This window comes from Pogona vitticeps, chromosome 4, assembly GCF_051106095.1.
Source record: "Pogona vitticeps strain Pit_001003342236 chromosome 4, PviZW2.1, whole genome shotgun sequence".
Taxonomy (NCBI): Eukaryota; Metazoa; Chordata; class Lepidosauria; order Squamata; family Agamidae; genus Pogona; species Pogona vitticeps.
The window spans coordinates 129782013-129802003 of NC_135786.1; the positions used below are offsets into that span (position 1 = coordinate 129782013).

The 19991-nt window shown below is 39.5% G+C and overlaps 1 protein-coding gene across 28 annotated transcripts in view; it reads right to left on the reverse strand.

Annotated features, from left to right (window-relative positions):
• LOC144583006 (protocadherin gamma-C5-like) overlaps positions 1–19991 on the reverse strand; it is a 268787-nt gene that overhangs the window by 14207 nt on the left and 234589 nt on the right. For all 28 annotated transcript variants that reach the window (XM_020799209.3, XM_078392479.1, XM_072998366.2 and 25 more), the window contains 2 exons: positions 18411–18469; positions 3863–3951 (listed from right to left, as the gene is read on the reverse strand). In XM_020799209.3, coding sequence (XP_020654868.2) covers positions 3863–3951; positions 18411–18469 — 148 coding nt within the window. The remainder of the gene's footprint in view (positions 1–3862; positions 3952–18410; positions 18470–19991) is intronic.

The following is a 19991-nucleotide window of genomic DNA, read 5'->3' on the forward strand; positions in this document are numbered from 1 at the left end:
ACCATAAAGAAGGCTGACCACTGAAAAATTGATGCTTTTGAATTATGATGCTGGAGGAGGCTCTTGAGAGTCCCCTGGACTAAAAAGAGAACAAACCTATCCATTCTGAAGGAAATAAACCCTGAGTGCTCCCTGGAAGTACAGATCCTGAAGCTGAGGCTCCAATACTTTGGCCATCTAATGAGATGAGAAGACTCCTTGGAAAAGAGTTTGATGTTGGGAAAGTCTGAAGGCAAGAGGAGAAAAGGACAACAGAGGATGAGATGGCTGGACAGTGTCATCGAAGCAACCAAGATGAATTTGACACAATTCTGGGAGGCAGTGAAAGACAGGAGGGCCTGGCGTGCTCTGGTCCATGGGGTCATGAAGAATCAGACAGGACTTAACGACTAAACAACAACATCAAAAACAAGTTGTAGGAAATGAAACTGGCAAATCAAAGTTCTGTAACTTTTGAAGGATAACCTGAATATGAAAAACAAGAGACCTGCCTTTAGAGCTGACTGCATATGAACAGCTGTATTTAAATTAGCACTGCTAATATTCACTGCTATTCCATTTGGGAGAAAAAAATGCTCTCATGTAGCTTTCAAAGAGAATCCAGGCACTATTTTCGCATACACGTAAAATCATTATCTGAATGTCTCCTCTCATACACTCACTGTTACATTTCATTGGTGGCATATGCTGTTCTAGTGAACCAAACATGATAGCTTTCTTTAAAACAACAGCAACACATGTACAACTTAAATATGGTTTATTTCACAATGGCTGGAATCCCATTAGTTATGTTCAGAAGCATAACACCAACAGTGTAATTTCAATAACAAATTACTGAAAGTTGAGAGGTTGGCATAGTGCCTACTCTAATGTTCTAACTCAAGGCAATTTGCCAATGAAAATTACACCACTGGTATTATGCCAATGGAAATACACAACAGGATTCTGGCCAATAAATCTAGCTGCAATTACCACAATACAGCTGTGGCTCAAACACATTTAATATAATTTATTTGGAAAGTCTTTGATCCTTTGATAAAGAACTGATCTCCCCAGGCCCTAGGGGAAATCTGAAAGCTGAAGAATAGACAATTCTAGTGAACAGATAAGAACACTAATATATATTTCAAAAGTGAATACATATGATACACTAATACTGTACATAGTCCCTCTATCCAAGAGAAAATCAGGACAGCAATGTACTAGGGTGGGAATGGGACAGTTGAAGTATATGTTAATCAGAATTAGGGTTATGTTACTATGTTGTTGTTGTTGTTGTTTAGTTGTTAAGTCATGTCCGACTCTTCGTGATCCCATGGACCAGAGCACGCCAGGCCCTCCTGTCGTCCACTGCCTCTTGGAGTTTGGTCAAATTCATGTTGGTAGGTTTAATGCCTCATTACCATATGTTACTATAGCACATGGCTATTATTTTGTTATGAGCTGTTAAGTCACTTCCCACGTACAGTAACCTTATGAATTAATGATCTCCAAAGTGTCCTATAATTAACTGCCCTGGCTCAGGTCTTCCAAAATAAATGTCATGGTACCCTTTATTGATTCATTCCTTTTCATACTAGGTCTTCCTCAAAATCCTATGATGACTAGTATTAGATTATAAGAAAACACAATGACCCAGCTCCCTGCACATGCAAACAGCCTTCAGATAACATGTGGGTGAATAGAAATTTGAATGCAATTAAAAACAGCATTATTGGTTAGATGTGTATTTTTGTATTCTTTTCCATAGTTGTATATTTGCATACTTTTCTAAAATAAGCTCATTATGTAGCTTAAGTTGTGACAGAAGTAGTAGGCATAGAGTCCCTTAAACATGTGAACACTAGGTCTTCTTCTCACATTCCTCCCCATTATTATAACTTCTCGGTTTCCCTTCAGTCAAATCAAATTTGTCAAATCAAGCCTGACTTTCTATGGTAGAAACAGAGAGTTTGGGTGCTCAGTTTAGTCCTACACAGACTTCAGTATTTGGTCCCCTCTGGACCATAAGGCCTCATTCCCACTTACTATCTAGCTCAGGTGGCTTTTCTGTGGTAGTCAACAAATGGAGAAAGGATTCTGTAGCCCCCTTCTTTCTAGTAAAAACAGCACTAGAGGAGTGGACCATGGAGCGGACCATGTTCGATCCTTCCATACCCCAGGGGCTTATTCCTGTTTGCTTGTGCCTTGACTTGTCAACAGAATGAATAGTTGTCCAACCACATCTTAACAATGGCTGGGAGGAAGTTAAGGAGCACATGTTGTCTTCGCTCAAGCAGGCAGAACCAGTAATGTTTAGTTCTTTATTCAATGCAAAAGGTGATCTCTGTTCAAATGAAAAATAGCTTGTCCTTGTAGATTAAAGGGAATAGAGCAAACTCAGTTGCTTTTCAGTATGTTAATCCTACTGTGTTTATGAAGTTATTATTGTATAGCATAGCTACCTTGCAATTAGAAGAAAAGGCAGGCCGTATACATTGAGCTGTTTATAACTCCTGATTCATAAAATTTTAAAAACCTTTTAAAGTGTGTTTTAATTTTTTTTTGTTTAGTAGCTTTAATTTGTAGTATGCTTAACTGTTTATGTTTTTTTTAAATATTGGCCAGAATCCTTTTGGATTTCACTTACTGGAGTAAATGAAATCACATAATACATGATGCCAGATTCCAGCTAATTAAAAAGGTGCCTAAGCAGATGTGGAACACCTCCTGAAGCATTTGATTATCCAGGTGGGACGTACATTGCACCAACATTGGGATACCTACATTGCCACAAAGGTATGTATCACCAGCAAAACCAGTACAGTAAAGCCATGAAACATCTCAAGGAAACAGAAGAATTTTCTGATGGATGATTAGCCTGCCAACATTTTTTTACCAGACCTTGGTGACTTATGGAATGATGCCTGGATTTATTATCACTTGATTAATTACAAGATGGCATAGACATTTGAAACAGACACAGAGCATCAGCCCTGTCCAGCTTTCATCCACATTCCATATGGATTCCTAAAATCCTGGTCATGGTTTTCCAGAATGGTGTGAAGACCAAAAAGTGCTTTGAAGTAGCACTGAGAGGAGACCCATCTCAAGAGCAGTTTCAGACCCCTCTTGGATACAAGTATTCTATTCTACCTTAACCAAGAGTCCCAAGTTTAATCAACAAAATACATCTCCCAAAATTGTTAAAAAGTGCCCTTCTTTGAAGAAGAATTTCTGATGAGTCAGCCCTTATCCAGGGAGAAGTCACATCAGCAAGAAGTTAGAATAAAAATAACTGGCCTTCCACACATACTATCCAGAGAAGTCATCATATCCAACACCTCCAAAGCAGTCTCTAATTTTGCAGATTTCCTTGAGAATAAGGCCCACTGAAACCAGTGAGAATTTGATGAACATTTGACAAATTAAACTTACTAAGTTTGATCACTGAACTGAGATGTCATTACTGAAGTTCTCAGAAAGACCTTACTATAAATGGTCTGTAAAGTAGTTGCGATTCATGTGCCTACTCAATTGGGAAGACAGACTTTTCTCTGACCAAAGGACTTAGTAGAACTGAATGCTGGCTTGTTTGCTTTCCCACTGGGGAATCAAAGATCCTTGGAAATCCCCTTTTATTTGTGAACCAATGAAATAAAATACCTTGATGACAGATGATGATAAAGATGTGTGTCTCCCCAGGCAATTTTTACAAAAATGTATTTCAAAGCAGAATTAAACTTCCATGTTCCCCTATTCTTTTTTTTTAACAGTAAAATATACAGGCATTTTATATACACTTTCCAAAACATATACACCAAATGTTCTCTGCAGAGCTGAAAGTACCCAAGTTGATATTATATTATTTGTGAAAACTGACCATTTGCTGATGCGAGGATCATAGCTTGAAGCATTTCTGTATCAAACTGGTTGTTTGGCCAAGTTCCATTTTCATCTCCATTCTGAGATCTAAAGCAGAAAACAAAACAAAGGAAATTTTAAAAGAAATACAGTATAGTAGAGACAGAGATACCATTAACAATGAAAGTGATGCATTCTTCTGTATTATGATTTATTCCTTATTGTTAAAACAACAACAACAAAGTACAAAGAAATATGCTTTTCTTGCAGGGAAAGGTTTGTGGGTGAGTGTACTCAGACTGGGCATATGCTGCAAAGGAGGACTGCTGGGTTCCCATATATTTAATAGAGTAGTTGTGCAAGACAGCTTGTGATGCAATATCATTGCCTGCTGACATTCTCTGGACTTCACATCTGTTGCAACAACAAAGAATCCTACCATACCTTAAAGGAGATTTACAATGGCATTAGCTTTTGTGCACTAGTCTGGCAGATGCACGAAGTGTAATCCTCAACGCAATCATCTGGTTATGTGATTTCCACAAAACATTTGCTACAATAACATGATATCTAAACATGAGGCTGAGATCATGGCAACAAAAGATTTTTCTACATTTTCTGTACTCAATCTCTGTGTTCTTTTTACCCTTCAGATTATGAGAAGCTGGTCTTGGTCACTATAAATCACACAAGTATAAGATCATTCAGATACAAGCAATAAGATATACTGAAAATGAGCAGAGGAGCTAGACATACTAAAAGCAATAAAAAAAGCATCTTTCAGGTATGTGAATAACAAAAGACAACCAAAAGACAGTGGCACAGCTCCACAATGAACATGGAAAAATGATAACAGAGGACAAAGAAAAGGCTTAATTCCTATTTTAGTTCCATCTTTTCCCATAAGACAGATTATGAACTTCCAAACAAATTGGAAGAGGAAGTGGGTGGGACAGGATTGTAGATTGTAGATTGATAAATAAATAGTCAAGGAATACTTTACCACCTTGAACGAGTTCAAATCTCCAGGGCCAGATGAACTGCATCTGTGAGTACTGAAGGAAATGGCTGAAGAACTCTCAGAACTGCTATCTATTTTCTTGAAAACATGGGGAACGAGGGAGGTGCCAGAGGACTGGAGGAGGGCTAATGTTATCCCTATCTTCAAAAAGGACAAAAAAGAGGAACCTGGGAACTATAGGCCAGTCAGCCTGACATCAATCCCAAGCAAAATTCTGGAACAGATCATAAAGTGGTCATTGTGCAAGCACCTAGAAAACAATGCAGTGATAACTAGAAGCCAGCACGGATTTGTCAAGAATAAATCTGGCTAAACTAATATGATCTCATTTTTTGTTCAGGTAACCTTTCTGATAGACAGAGGGAATGCCATAGCTTTTGACAAAGTGCCCCATGAGATCCTGATTAGCAAGCTAACTAGGTGTGGGCTGGACAGATCAAGTGTCAGGTGGATACACAATTGGCTACAGAATCGTACTCAGAGGGTGATGATTAATGGGTCTTTCTCTAACTAAGAGGAGGTAACAAGTGGGGTACCCCAAGGCTCAGTCCTGTGCCCGGCGCTCTTCAATATTTTTATTAATGATTTGGATGAGGGAATGCAGGGAATGCTTGTCAAATTTGCAGATGATACAAAATTGGGCAGAATAGCTATGTAATACCCTAGAAGACAGAAACAAAATTCAAAATGACCTTGATAGGATGGAGCACTGGGCCAAAAACAACAGAATGAAATTCAACAGGGTTAAGTGCAAAGTACTGCACCTCAGAAAAAGAAACCATTTGCACAGTTACAAAATGGGGGATACCTGGCTCAGCAAAACTATGAGTGAGAAGGATCTTGGAATGGTCATAGATCACAAGCTAAATATGAGCCAACAGTGTGATGTAGCTACAAAAATGGCAAATACTATTTTAGGCTGCATTAATAGAAGTATATAGAAGTATAGTTTCCAAATCCCACAAGGAGCTGGTCCCCCTCTATTCAGCACTGGTTAGGCCCCACCTTGAATATATTGTTTAGTTTTGGACACCACATTTGAATAAGGATGCTAACAAGTTGGAACACATTCAGAGGTGGATGACAAGGATAGTCAGGGGGCTGGAAACCAAGCTTTATGAGGAAAGGCTGAAAGAATTGGGCATGTTTAGCCTTGAGAAAAGAAGACTGAGAGATGATATGATAGAACTTTTCAAATATTTGAAAAGCTGTCATACAGAGGAGGGGCAGGATCTGTTCTCGATCATCCCAGAGTGCAGGATACGCAACAATGGGCTCAAGTTAAAGGAAGCCAGATTTCAGTTGAATATCAGGAAAAACCTCCTAACTGTTAGAGAGAGTACAACAGTGGAACCAGTTACCTCAGGAGTTGGTGAGTGCTCCAACACTGGAGGCATTCAAGAAAAACTTAGATAATCACATGTCAGATATGCTTTGATTGTATTCCTGCGTTGAACAGGGGGTTGGACTTGATGGCCTTGTAGGCCCCACCCAACTTTACTTTTCTATGATTCTATGAAGCAAAGAAAATGGCATGTATTCTTTCTACAGCAACTGCTGCCTGGATTTTTCCGTCTAAACATATTTCCCCAGGACCATGCATGATTCTAAAGTGGTGGGAATGAGGATTCTTCTGGCTTGCTGAAAGTAAATTCAGAAGCTGCAGCACCATGACTATACTTCTTGTTAGGTATTCCCCACCACTACCTCTTCAAGCTGTGCTGTACACCATAATCATGCAAGCTATGCTTCAAACTCTAACCACAATACACTTGCAGCTCCTGCTGCTGCCACACATCCACTGCAGCCATTCACTCTCTCTGAGGAACCTCTCAGAGTACCATAATAGGCAGGTTGTCGGTGGGCTACCTTGAGAGTCAGTCACATCAGCTGCAGGGATCAGCTGGTTCAGCTCTCTAGATATCTGTCCAGCTCCAAATGCCCATTTTTGAGATGACTTTTCTTCAAGGAGGCACAATGGGAAAGGTAGCGACAGGAGCTAGCTATGCATAGTTATTAGTCTTTACTGCTCCTTCTACTCTGTAGCCTAAGATGGGGGAGTAAAACTGCCCATCTTCTATTTATTTCTTACTGTGATTGGTTTTTCTCATTTAATATAACTTGCAAATGATATAACTAAATGGATGTCTGTATTTAGCTTGCTTTGAAGCCATCTGGTCTGCAGCACTCTTAGTTCTTGCTTCTTAGTTGTGGTGTATTAAAAAAAATAGATTACACTGGCCCTATCACTGCCTGCTGAGCCACACTGCTGGGTTGCTGGACTTGCCCCTAGCCTATGAGTGTTCCTATTTTCGTCTGTGAAATGTTGAAGGTTGGTTATGAAAGAGTCATGAGGAAAAAGCCAGTATTAGTGACAACATGCTAAAATGCACAGTTCCACAGCCTGTTGGGACTCATCACAACCAAACATGAAAAAGACAAGTGTTCTGCTTCTGCCTGTAGTATCACAGCCCAGAAGAGGTAATAATATTCAGTGTTAAGGAAATAGACAGGAAAACTGCATGAGATGGAGACAAAACAAAACAAATTGCTTTGAGAGACAAGATTGAAATCCTATAAACAAAGCAAGTTTTTCTACATAGTCTTATCTCCTAGGGACCTTAGCAATGTATTGTCTGATCTCGTGTAAGCTGGGTTGAGGAATGTTAGAATCTTCATGTTCTCAAGGTGATTTATATATCATGCTAATGAGAACAACTTTATTCTCCTACGGGTGGTATATGATGTACCTCATATGGGTTACAAAATTTTAAAAAAGTAGAGAGTAGTATATAATCTATATAATCAAAACGTTGAGATCCTTTCAGAATTCTTTCATGGGAAAACATCTTTAAATTAAAAACAAAGGAGATTATTTGCTGACTCCATCTCCCCTCCATTCAGATGATTTTAGCAAAGTTTGAACTGAAAAACAGAATGCCACCTGTGTGGTATTGCTTGTTCATTATTTAAATTCTTAATTTTTACCCTGATAGCAGCTGCTGAAACTCCCAGAGTGAATTATATAAAGCTAATAAGAATTGTAAACTAAACTAAAAACCAACATAAATTGATAGAACAGCATAAAATAATACTGGGCAGCTTAACAATGTTCAAGAAGGGAAGCACAAATTGAAATCTGCCAAGTTTTGCAGGACATTAAAAGGGACTGGGCATATAGTCATCATCCTGCCCATGTCCCCAATCCTGGTGAACTTCCTTGGGAGGAGCATTCTAAAGTTGCAAGTGAAGGTCTCTTATTTCCTTTGACAGTGGAGGGAGAACAAAGAGCACAAGAGGGCTTTCAAAAGAGGCTATAATATACTTACAGATTAGGTAGGAGAGAAAATTAGGATAAATCACCAAAGATTATGGCCAGGCTATATAGTACACAGATTATTGCCAGGCTATATAGTACGCTGTAACATCATATATAAGACTATCTTTCTCTGTGTGTCATATTGTGTGAAAGAGGAGAAAGAAACACTGACCAATTACTGTACTGTTCTGGACTGAATAAAATAGATCTTGCTTTCTTAAAAATGCCCTCCTATTCGACAGAGCTAGCTAGCACAGCTCAGCATCTTTCAGAGACTAGGCCCTCTTACCTCTAGCGCACCAGCAGTTTCCATGGCAACACATTCTGTGTGTATTACATTGAACTGCATCACAAATACTTCTTTCATTAAACCACTATATAGCAATATGCATGTTCCTGGACTCTGTTAGTCTCACAGGGTTTTATTTTTTGGTGGGGGGGGAAGAGGGGGAAGGGGAGAGTTTTGATCAGAACATGCCTACATGCAGAAACTCCTGGGTTGGGTCTTCAGTTAAAAGACTGCTGAGCAGCTATAGAGAAACATCTTTGTCTGGAGAATTTCTCTCAGGGGGAGTTGACAGTATTAATTTGAATGGCATCACATAGAAAAGCAAACAAACTAGCTATCAGAGATCCTTCTTTGCTTCTGTTTTTGTACCCAGCAAACATTTCAAATCATTATAGACAGGCAGGATTCTATTAAAAAAAAAAATCAGTTCCATGCATTGTTGTCATCTTCTTCCCTCAACTTTCACTGGTATTTCAGTTTCTTGATAAGCTAATAGCCAAATATAGCTGCTGTTTGAAAATCTGGAGGTTTGGAGAGTGGGATTTCCCCCAGGACATAAACTCCAAAAAACATGGTCTTCCAGAATGGTTGCTGGTTAAGTATTAGCGTCTCTGAGTTATCATCATCATCCAATTGCAGGGATGGAAGGGACCCTATAGATCTGAGAGTCCAGCCCAGTTAAGGATGTACAGTGGAGAATCGAACTCCCAAACTCTGGATCCACAGCCAGAGGCCTAAACCACTGAGCTATCCAGCAGATCTTTAGAATATTTTTTTTAAAAAATCTTAAACTATTATTATTACTTTTTAAAAGTAACACTAACTGTTTAAGGCAAGACAAGAGAAGAAAATGAAGTGGTAGCCGATAGACCTAGTGTGGGGATATGTGTTTTTTTGCTCTGTAATGGCATGTGGCAGGGGCTGTTACTGAAGACAAGGAGACTCTAAGGAAATGATGTCTATTAGCCAGATGATTTCACAAAACTTGATTAGCCCTTCTGGGGAAGTTTAGCAGGCTTAAAAGAAAGGCTACCAGCTGCAGGGGACGTGAATGCCTATACTTGTTGCACATATTCAAAATTCTGCTCTCAGTGATTTGCAGATGTTGGGCAAGTAATACAGAAAGATTATTGTCCTCTTACACTTTCTTCATGTTGTAAGCTATGCCAAGGAAAAGGAAACAGCTACTGGCTGAAACTATCTACTGATCCAGTTGGGATAACAGGAATAGGAGAATTATTATGTTACTGTGGGAGGGAGGCATTTTTCTGATTGCTGTTAGCAGGAAAAGCTGAGGTGTATCGGATGATGAAAAGAGTGAGGAAAATGCTGAGGTCGTTATATGGAAGAGGCAATTTCAGATGTACTGGACAGATCTTATACTATGATTTAATGGGGCATCTCTTTCCAAACACGTGGGATCAGGAAATCTTTTTTCCTGATGAACTTTGCCATAGTGTCCCTGTTGCTGGCTCTACCTCAGGTTGGCATACAGAAACTGAATACAGTATTTGAAACAGTTCCTAAGCAGAAGTAAATTATAAGAAAAGTGTCACTTGCTAGATGTGCAGAAATCAACAGAGGCTAATATATGCAAATCAAGCACAGCTACAAAAATTGGTTGGAAAAACTAGGAATTCTAGTGTCAGGTTGGTATTGAGGACAAACAAGAAAAGGTGGCAATGCTACTCCTCAGCAATTCACTGGCAATCCCAGAGGATTATGATATGCTGGAATTTGTGGTTTTGTTGTCCTTTTTTCTTTTATTTCAGGTTAACTACATGACTGTGTTAACTATGTTTCCCAGCATCCATTTAATTCCCTTCCCCCCATGAACATTGTTGAACTCAACTATTGATGATGTACACTACTTGCCATCTGATTTCAAGGGGCTAGCATTAATTTGCCTTTTTTCCTCTTGTGTAGAAGGAGGAAGGCTGCTACCTTAAATAACTAGCTGACTGTATGCCTTTAACAATAGCTTGACACAAAGAAATTTCAGCAGGAATTTCCATCACTATTTTTCTTTCATGCCAGCAGAAGGGTCATCTATTATTAAAGATGGAAGAAAGGTGGCATACAATAAACATACCACTAAATCCATATCCAACATTTAATGGCACATAGTTGGTAGTCTCTCCCCAGACAAACTAGCCAACAGTTCCTGAGCTTCCAGCAAATCATCACCACCACATAGCACTTCCTTAACATTACTGTACTAAGCTATAGGTAATGAGATACTGCTTCACATTAGAGATAGAACTGATTCCAGAAGATTATAGACAGGTAGGATTACCAACTGCCCCCCCCCGGAAGAAACAAACACCTGTGTAACAAGACAGAAATCCAGTGGATGACACTGCCTTTATCACTGAGCCCACAGGAGAAAACAAAACAAAACATTTTACTTCTGGATTTTTTGTGTGTGTTTTGAGACCTATTAAAGCTCCACAGGTACCCCAGTAAAAATACTGGCAACTCCATAAACTATATAGTAATCATAATACCTTAGGTGATAACTTATCTTGGGAGAATAAATACTGAATAAAATCAATTTGGTGAAGTTTTGGTCTTGCATGCAGGAATATCGCCCCCCCCCCCCAAATCGTTAGCAGCGGGATCACAACTCAATGGACCTTAGCATGGGGGGAAAGTGTGCTTCTCTCCCAATGGCATGGTTCTGATTCAGATTGTTTCCTCCACGCCCAAATTTGCTTTGCCACAATTTGGCAATGCAAATTGTAGGCGTGGAAATCTCAGTCCAGACAAGGAATGCCACTGAGCTGAGGGGCAAAGTTAAAGCACCCTTCTCTCCCCACTAGCATATGGACTGAGATCCCACACCACCAATATACCAACAAGCACCACTATGAACCCAGGGTCAGAATCATACAATTACAGCAGTGTGTACTTTCATCCTATGACTACAAGCAACTGGGATTAAGAGTGCTGAAAACTGCTGATATCTTAGAGTGCTTTAAAGCACACACACAAGGCTGGAAAGGTTCGTCCTAGTTAGCACTCAAAGATGTGTTCAAGATCAAAACTGCAGGTGCATTACTTTGAACTGATATGGTCTGAGTCATGCCTCAGAATGACTGTGTACCTATTGAAGCCAACACAACAGCAGAGAGCTCAATGCTAACCAATCTGTATTTAAAACATTTATATTCTGTCTCCAGTTACAGCATTCCAATTAAAATCCTAGAATATAGAACAGCAATAAGCAGTTAAATAGATGTTATCAGTAAAACCGACACTAGAAGCAATACCAGACAGAAACATCAATTGGAACTTAAAACTGGGAAAATAAGATATTTGCTGGACACATAAGATATAGATGTAGGTGCTAGGCAAGGCCCCAACAGGCAATTTTATAAGTATGATGTAGCAAGTGAAAAGCTAATTTTTAGCAGCCCCATTCCATTAATGCCTCATTTAAGAAGGAAGGAATATATAATGTAGTCAAATGCTAGCTACGTATATTTACATTATATACTGTAAGCAATGTCCAAATAAGTTTTTTTTAAAATTGGCATCAGTAAAACAGATGCGTGCCAGTAGCTAAAGTAGTAAGATCCTCTGACCCTTGAAAAACAGATCTTTATTTTTCCATCCTTGAAATATAAATCTTTTGGTGATGATGAGCTTATAAAAATCAAACTACACTGACTACTTCATTCCAAGATTCATAATTTAAATGTACCTACATGTCTACAAATACACATGAGTTTTCGAATACATAGTAAATTCATGACAATATGTCCAACCAAAAGAGAGCTACCACTGGACATGCCCACATGATAAGCCTCAAAGAAGCACTGTCTATATTGCAATGCCATTAATTTAGCTAAAGTGACCTATTTATAGACAAATAAAGTTATGTCCAGGATGATTGAAACATCAGTTTTTGGTGAACCAAGTGTAGTTTTAGCTCTAACATGATTTTGGTATGAAAGCTAGCACAAATTTCCATTAGTTTTGCAGTGGCCAATCCAGTTCTTTGCTCCACATTATTCTCATTTCATTAACATCAGACTTGCAGTACTGCCTTTTAATACACCTTTGTAAGTAACAGCTGTTGGTTTCAAGTTATCTGAAAATGCAATTACGGTAATGCTTCCAAAGTGGCAGGATTGCTGAGGTACCCAAGGCCAATAACCTATATATGGACACCAAACAATGTTGTAAATATTGCCATATTGCTCCAGTAATCAGATCACACGTGGACTGCTATATTGAATGTACCAATGCTGAAGAGGCTGAAATTGACTAATTCTATGAAGACTTACAACACCTTTTAGAACTGACACCAAAGAAAGATGGTCTTCTCATTATAGGGGATTGGAATGCTAAAGTAGGGAATCAAGAGATAAAAGGAACAACAGGTAAGTTTGGCCTTAGAGTTCAAAACAAAGCAGGGCAAAGGCTAATAGAGTTTTGTCAAGAGAACCAGCTGGTCATCACAAACACTCTTTTCCAACGACACAAGAGGCGACTCTACACATGGACATCACCAGATGGGCAATATCAAAATCAGATTGATTATGTTCTCTGCAGCCAAAGATGGAGAAGCTCTATACAGTCAGCGAATACAAGAAATGGAGCTGATTGTGGCTCTGATCATCAGCTTCTTATAACAAAACTCAAGCTTAAACTGAAGAAAGTAGGGAAAACCACTGGGTTACTCAGGCATAATCTAAACCAAATCCCTTATGAATACACAGTGGAAGTGAAGAACAGATTTAAGGAACTAGATTTGGTGGTCAGAGTGCCTGAATAATTATGCATTGAGGCTAGTAACATTGTACAGGAGGCAGTAATGAAAACCTTCCTAAAGAGAATGAAATGCGAGAAAGCAAAGTAGCTGTCCAACAAGGCCTTATAAATAGCAGAGAAGAGAAGGGAAACAAAATGCAAGGGAGACAGGGAATTTACAGAAAATTGAATGCAGACTTCCAAAGAATAGCAAGGAGAGACAAGAGGGCCTTCTTAAATGAACAGTGCAAAGATATAGAGGAAAATAATAGAAAGGGAAAAACCAGAGATCTGTTCAGGAAAATTGGAGATATTAGAGGAACATTTTGTGCAAAGATGGACACAATAAAGGACAAAAATGGGAGGGACCTCACAGAAGCAGAAGACATCAAGAAGAGGTGGCAAGAATACACAGAAAAATTATACCAGAAAGATCTTGATGTTCCGGACAAACCAGATAGTGTGGTTGCTGACCTTGAGCCAGACATCCTGGAGAGTGAAGTCAAGTCGGCCTCAGAAAGCATGGCTAACAACAAGGCCAGTGGAGGTGATGGCATTCCAGTGGAACTATTTAAAATCATAAAAGATGACACGGTTAAGCTGCTACACTCAATTTGCCAGCAAGTTGGGAAAACTCAGCAGTGGCCAGAGGATTGGAAAAGATCGGTCTACATCCCAGTCCCAAAGAAGGGCAGTGCCAACGAATGCTCCAACTATCGTACAATTGCACTCATTTCACACGCTAGCAAGTTTATGCTCAAAATCCTACAAGGTAAGCTTCAGTAGTATGTGGACCAGGAACTCCCAGAAGTACAAGCTGGATTTCAAAGGGTCAGAGGAACTAGAAACCAAATTGCTAGCATGCGCTGGATGATCGAGAAAGCCAGAGAGTACCAGAAACAATCTACTTCTGCTTCACTGACTACACAAAAGCCTTTGACTCTGTGGACCACAGCAAACTATGGCAAGTCCTTAAAGAAATGGGAGTGCCTGACCACCTTATCCATCTCCTGAGAAACCTATATGTGGGACAGGAAGCAACAGTTAGAACTGGATATGGAGCAACTGACTGGTTCTAAATTGGGAAAGGAGTACAACAAGGCTGTATATTGTCTCCCTCCTTATTTAACTTATATGCAGAATACATAATGCGAAAGGCTGGACTGGGGGAATCCCAAACCAGAATTAAGATTGTTGGAAGAAATATCAACAACCTCAGGTATGCAGATACCACTCTGATGGCAGAAAGTGAGGAGGAATTAAAGAACTTCTTAATGAGGGTGAAAGAGGAGAGCGCCAAAAATGGTCTGAAGCTCAACATCAAAAAAACTAAGATCATGGCCACTGGTCCCATCACCTGCTGGCAAAGAGAAGGGGAAGATATGGAGGCAGTGACAGATTTTACTTTCTTGGGCTCCATGATCACTTCAGATGGTGAGAGCAGCCACAAAATTAAAAGATGCCTGCTTCTTGGGAAGAAAGTAATGACAAACCTAGACAGCACCTTAAAAAGCAGAGCCATCACCTTGCCAACAGTGATGTATGGAAGTGAGAGCTGGACCATAAAGAAGGCTGACTGCCAAAGAAATGATCCTTTTGAATTGTGGTGCTGGAGGAGACTCTTGAGAGTCCCCTCAACTGCAAGGAGAACAAACCTATCAATTTTGAAGGAAATCAACCCTGAGTGCTCACTGGAAGGACAGATCCTGAAGCTGAGGCTCCAATACTTTGGCCATCTAATGAGAAGATAAGACTCCTTGGAAAAGACCCTGCTGTTGGGAAAGTGTGTAGGCAAGAGGAGACGGGGACGACAGAGGATGAGATGGATGGTGTCATTGAAGCTACCAACATGAATTTGACTAAACTCCGGGAGGCAGTGGAGGACAGGAGGGCCTGGCGTGCTCTGGTCCATGGGGTCACGAAGAGTTGGACACGACTTAATGAATAAACAACAAAAATAATGAATGTAATAAAATTTCTTTATCATTTGGTGTAATGTGTCTATCCCACAAGCTGCCAATATTTTCTATTTTAAAGGTTTTCTCATAATTTTGAGGTCATGATTATTTTATAGAGATAATTTTGCATGTCAAAAAGAATCGAAGTATTGCTTATGGCAAATCAAATGCCAGCCCACCCTGTCTGATAAAACTTTAATAGAGAGAATGTCTTTTATAGCTAGATGGACATAACTTAAAGCAGTCTAGGCAAAAAGCAGCATTGATATTATAACTGCCCATGAAAGATTGGTTAGATCAGGGTGTGTTTACCAGTTACTCATATGTGCCAAAAGTTATGCCTTTTGATATAGATTTAGAGCTCGAAAATTGAATCCACTGTCGAACACCCTCCCCCCCCCAACCTGACAATTTCCTGTGCAGGACAATAGGCGAAAAGGGGGGGGGGAGTTGAGGGTGGGATGAGACCATGTTCTCATTTTTGTGGGAAGCTGGGAAATCTTGCTGGTGCAAGAGGAAGTCTCAATGGACCTGAAAAACCAACCCTTCAGTAACTACCTCACTTAGTATTCACTGCACTTTGGATCAGAGTTGCTGTCTTTTTTTCTGGCAAGGTTTCAAACACTAACAGATACGACAAAAATAAACTCAGTAGGCAAAACCCTTGCCTCAAAACAAAGTATTTGCATAATTGAGAAACTCTGACAATTTGAGCCAGCACTTCAAGTGCAGGCATTCTTTATCTCCTTTTCTAGTTTAAACTAGAAAATTGCTCTTACATATTTTATGTTGCACACAGTCTTATTTTTCTAATGAAGCACTGAACAGTTCACAGCTCATTTATGAACTATGGGGAGGGGCAAGGACACAATTGCTACACGTGCAGGCCCATTTTCTGGTGTGTCAATGGTGCATTCTCTGATGTCCTAATCAGAATGATAAAATGAATCAGAATCCACTCTATCCACCTCCTTTGGATATTCTCGAAATTGCTGTGGGGAGTATCTAGTATTGTGTTTATAAGCAAAGTACTGTTACTCACTTTCTACACTAGTGACAGCTTTAAAACCTCTAAATGCACACTTCTATAAATGTCAGAGGAAGGTGTATTATCCCTACATCATCTTCCATCATCTCTTTATGGGAAGGATTTCCAGACTGGGAGAGACAGAGACAAGTGAAGATGATGTCAAAGTCTGCTTTGACTGAACATATATCCATTGCCCCCACATGGCAATCTACCATCAGCTGCCATTCAGGAAGGAATTCCAGAAGCAAGAGAGGGATGGAGGCAAGCAGGTGATGAAAACATCAGACATTTACTCCTGTTCAAACTCTCCTCTCTTTTTCCAAAGGCCATCAGCTGCCTTGTGGGAAAGATTCTGGCGAATGTATTCACAAAGGCTTTCACGGCCAGGATTTAATGGTTGTTGTGGGTCTTTCAGAGGAGTGCTGTCCTCTGAAGATGCCGCCCAAAGAGACTGGCGAAACGTTAGGAAGAACAACCTTCAGAACACGGCCAAAGAGCCTGAAAAACCCACAACAACCATTCTGGCAAATGTTTTGCTTATGCACAGTGAAGCCATTCATGAGTCAAAGCTCACTTGGGCTACATACTCACCAGCTGACCTTGGGACCTCCGCCTTAAATAGCTTTAAAGCTTACTTTTAAAAACTGTTGTAAATATGAGGAGAAGAATGTGTACACACAACATTTCAAACTCTGAAAGATGCCAGATTCTGTTCTACCCAATACTTTTTGTTTAGCATCCTTAGCCAGATTTAATATGTTGCCTGCAAATCTCTTGAAGGGAGGTTTCAGAGCGTACCCTATTCTGATTGTCTATGTCCTTGAGATGGTGGTGAAGTAGAAGCAGTGGGGCATGCTCTCTTATACTGTCGATTCTATTGAGATCTCCGCAAAGATTTTCTCTCCACTATTTTTAAAAAGTTTCCAGGGAGATCTGACAAATTTTATATTCTTTTGCTGCTCTCTGTAAGGTTTCTTTCATTTCTAGTAAAGTGGCCAAATATTGCGCTGCCGCGATAGCTTGCCACAGTCTCCTGACCACACAAGGTCTTCGTGTGCCCCCACCCTTGTTAGAGATGTCTTGTTTAACTTACTTTCTAGGAGAGTTAAGGTGGCATTTTGATGGTTAAATGTGTCTCCTAATCTAATCCTATATCATGTGTCTGCTGTGATGTTTTAAAAGCTTTCATGTCTTTCAATGTCGCTGGCTAACTTGGAACTTCTTTTTAACTTTAATGTCATAAAAGAGCCAGATGGTACATATTATTATTGTTGTTTATCATATTTTTCTTCCCATTAGCACACACCATAGCTAATGATATTCTAAATACATTATTTTGGATAATATACTGAAATGTCTGTCTTTGATCGAAAAAAATATGCCAACAATCTTCAGAAAAGTAGTTATTTAAACAACAACATCTTGTGGCACCTTTAAAAGTGAATAGCCTTGTCATGTGGCAGAATCTTCTAGTAAGTTAGAGCCTGCTTTCTCAGAGGATGACACATCAGTGGCAGATGTGCAAAAGAGTTTTCAAGGTGTTGATTAGTTTTGGCACAATTATTTGCAATGTACAGGAGCTCTTCAGTTTTTCCACAGCTATCGCAGAAAGCAGCACATTTTGCCTTTCATGAGCCTTTTATGAGCTAATGAATAGCAGGCTAGGTTTTCATTTCCCCTTCATTACAGAGTTTTCAACTTTTGCACCAGTGGCAGTATAGCAGCAGGTGACAACATCTAGCCCCATGCCATAGAATTTCACTTGCTAGCTTTTGCTTATTTGTGGAAGGCACATACTGTAGAGTGACCACCCCCACCCCATCTCTGGCCAACAGGCAACCCTACCAATACAATAGCCTTTTTCTGATAGCTTGACAAGAGATCATCTGACCCATATAGTCTGAACTGATAACTTTTCAAATGTGCTCATTATTATAAAGTGAAAAATAAGCAACAAAAATGGCAAGAACCTTCCTCCCCCCCATGTGGAATCTCATGCATGGGTGCTTAACCCACAAGCTGGTTCCTACCTGGCTAAATGAAATCAAGATCTTTGGTAAGCCATTTAACTTAACAAACTCACACCACCCTCTTTTGAAATATTTATAGTACGTCATTTTTGGTCAGCAGTGTAGAGAAAGATTATTGATGCTCAAATTATAGATAAACATATAAATAAAGAAGCAACTCACCCACTAGTTCCTGGTCTCTGTGCCTGAGAAAAACGCCAGTCTGTGTTAGGTTGTGCTTGCTGCAAGAGAAACACAAAAGGAGGGGGACATTAATGCTTTTATCTCCATATTAAGAGACATTTGATTCCCTACCACTGCAGGATGAAGATACACACTTCTGTAGCACAGAAGTACAGTGCTAAAGTGGGCAATGGGATGTGGGTAACCATGTAAGCTCCACCCCAAAATATTCCTGTCCCCTGAGCTTAGTACATTGAGTGTGAAGGTCTGAAAAGGGTTCTGTGAATAATTTTGATGCTCATGCCTCCCCTCCACACATTTGCTTCATGTGTGAGAAGGCTAAACAGACAAACCAGGAACATTAAATGTAAAACGTTCAATAACAGGTCTTTACTCAGATTTAACTACAAAATACACACATAGGCAGAGAACATTTTGACCTGTTCTAAACTACTTTCAAATAAGAATGATAGATGATGAGAAATTTCTCTAATCTTCCAAAGATAAAGACACCCAGAAACTATTCCATGAAATAAATGAAGCATGAAATAAGCTTGGAGGGGCATCATTTAAACCACAGAACACCAGAACATCAGGAATAATTAGTGGGTGAGGGGGCAGAATTAATTGGTACTGAGAGATATACTTTGCTGCCAACATCAGAAATGCTAATAGAATTTCCTAAATTTGTAATCTTTTCTTAAACAAGCCTACACAGGACTTTGCTTTAATGTCTTCAGCGTCCTTTCATCTTTTGCTAGATACATGTTTTTGGAGCTCTGTGATCCTTCATTGCCCACCGAGATTGAAATTTCCATTTCTTGCAACAATAATTATTTCTTCTGAAGACACAGCAGAAGACCCACAGTAGTACTATATCAGACCACGTTGAGCCATGTATTACATTCCACTCATGCTGCTGCATTACTACAACAGACATATTTTAAAGAAAGAAATGCATGAACTCCCATTACAAATTCTGTGCCTGAATGGCTCTTTGTGAACACAGGTGAGACACAGGCCAGTCTTGATATGTCGTACAAACACCAACTATTCTAGCAATCTCTTTTATTAATTCTGTCTTAATGACAATGGCATGGCATACATGCCAACCATTTTTTTTAAAATGCCTGCTACCTTCAAACTGAAGTAATAAATAAGATCTTTAAAATCAGGGAATAAAGGTATAATTTGCATCCCATTAAGTGGCAGACTATCATTGAGTTCAACGAAACTGGATACTATGAGTTAATTCTGGAAACAAAGAAGTAAGGCAAAGCTTCTCTCGTAGGGCAGTGTCTATGCAAAATAATAACATACGTTCTGTTTTTTTATTATGAATACACACATACAGCTCTGCTGTCTAAATTTCCACACACACTTCCTACACTTTAGGAAGACCTATAGTTAGCTATCGTACAGTTACTTCGTCAATTGTTTCTACAGTTTGGTGAGACAGAGGCTACTATAATCACATTTTGGTTCCTAAATTTAAACAACTGAACATAGGCATTCATTTAAATGTATTTTGAGTACCCACAACTGTCATTTACTTTAAAATAAAAGTTTAGAAAATAGCAC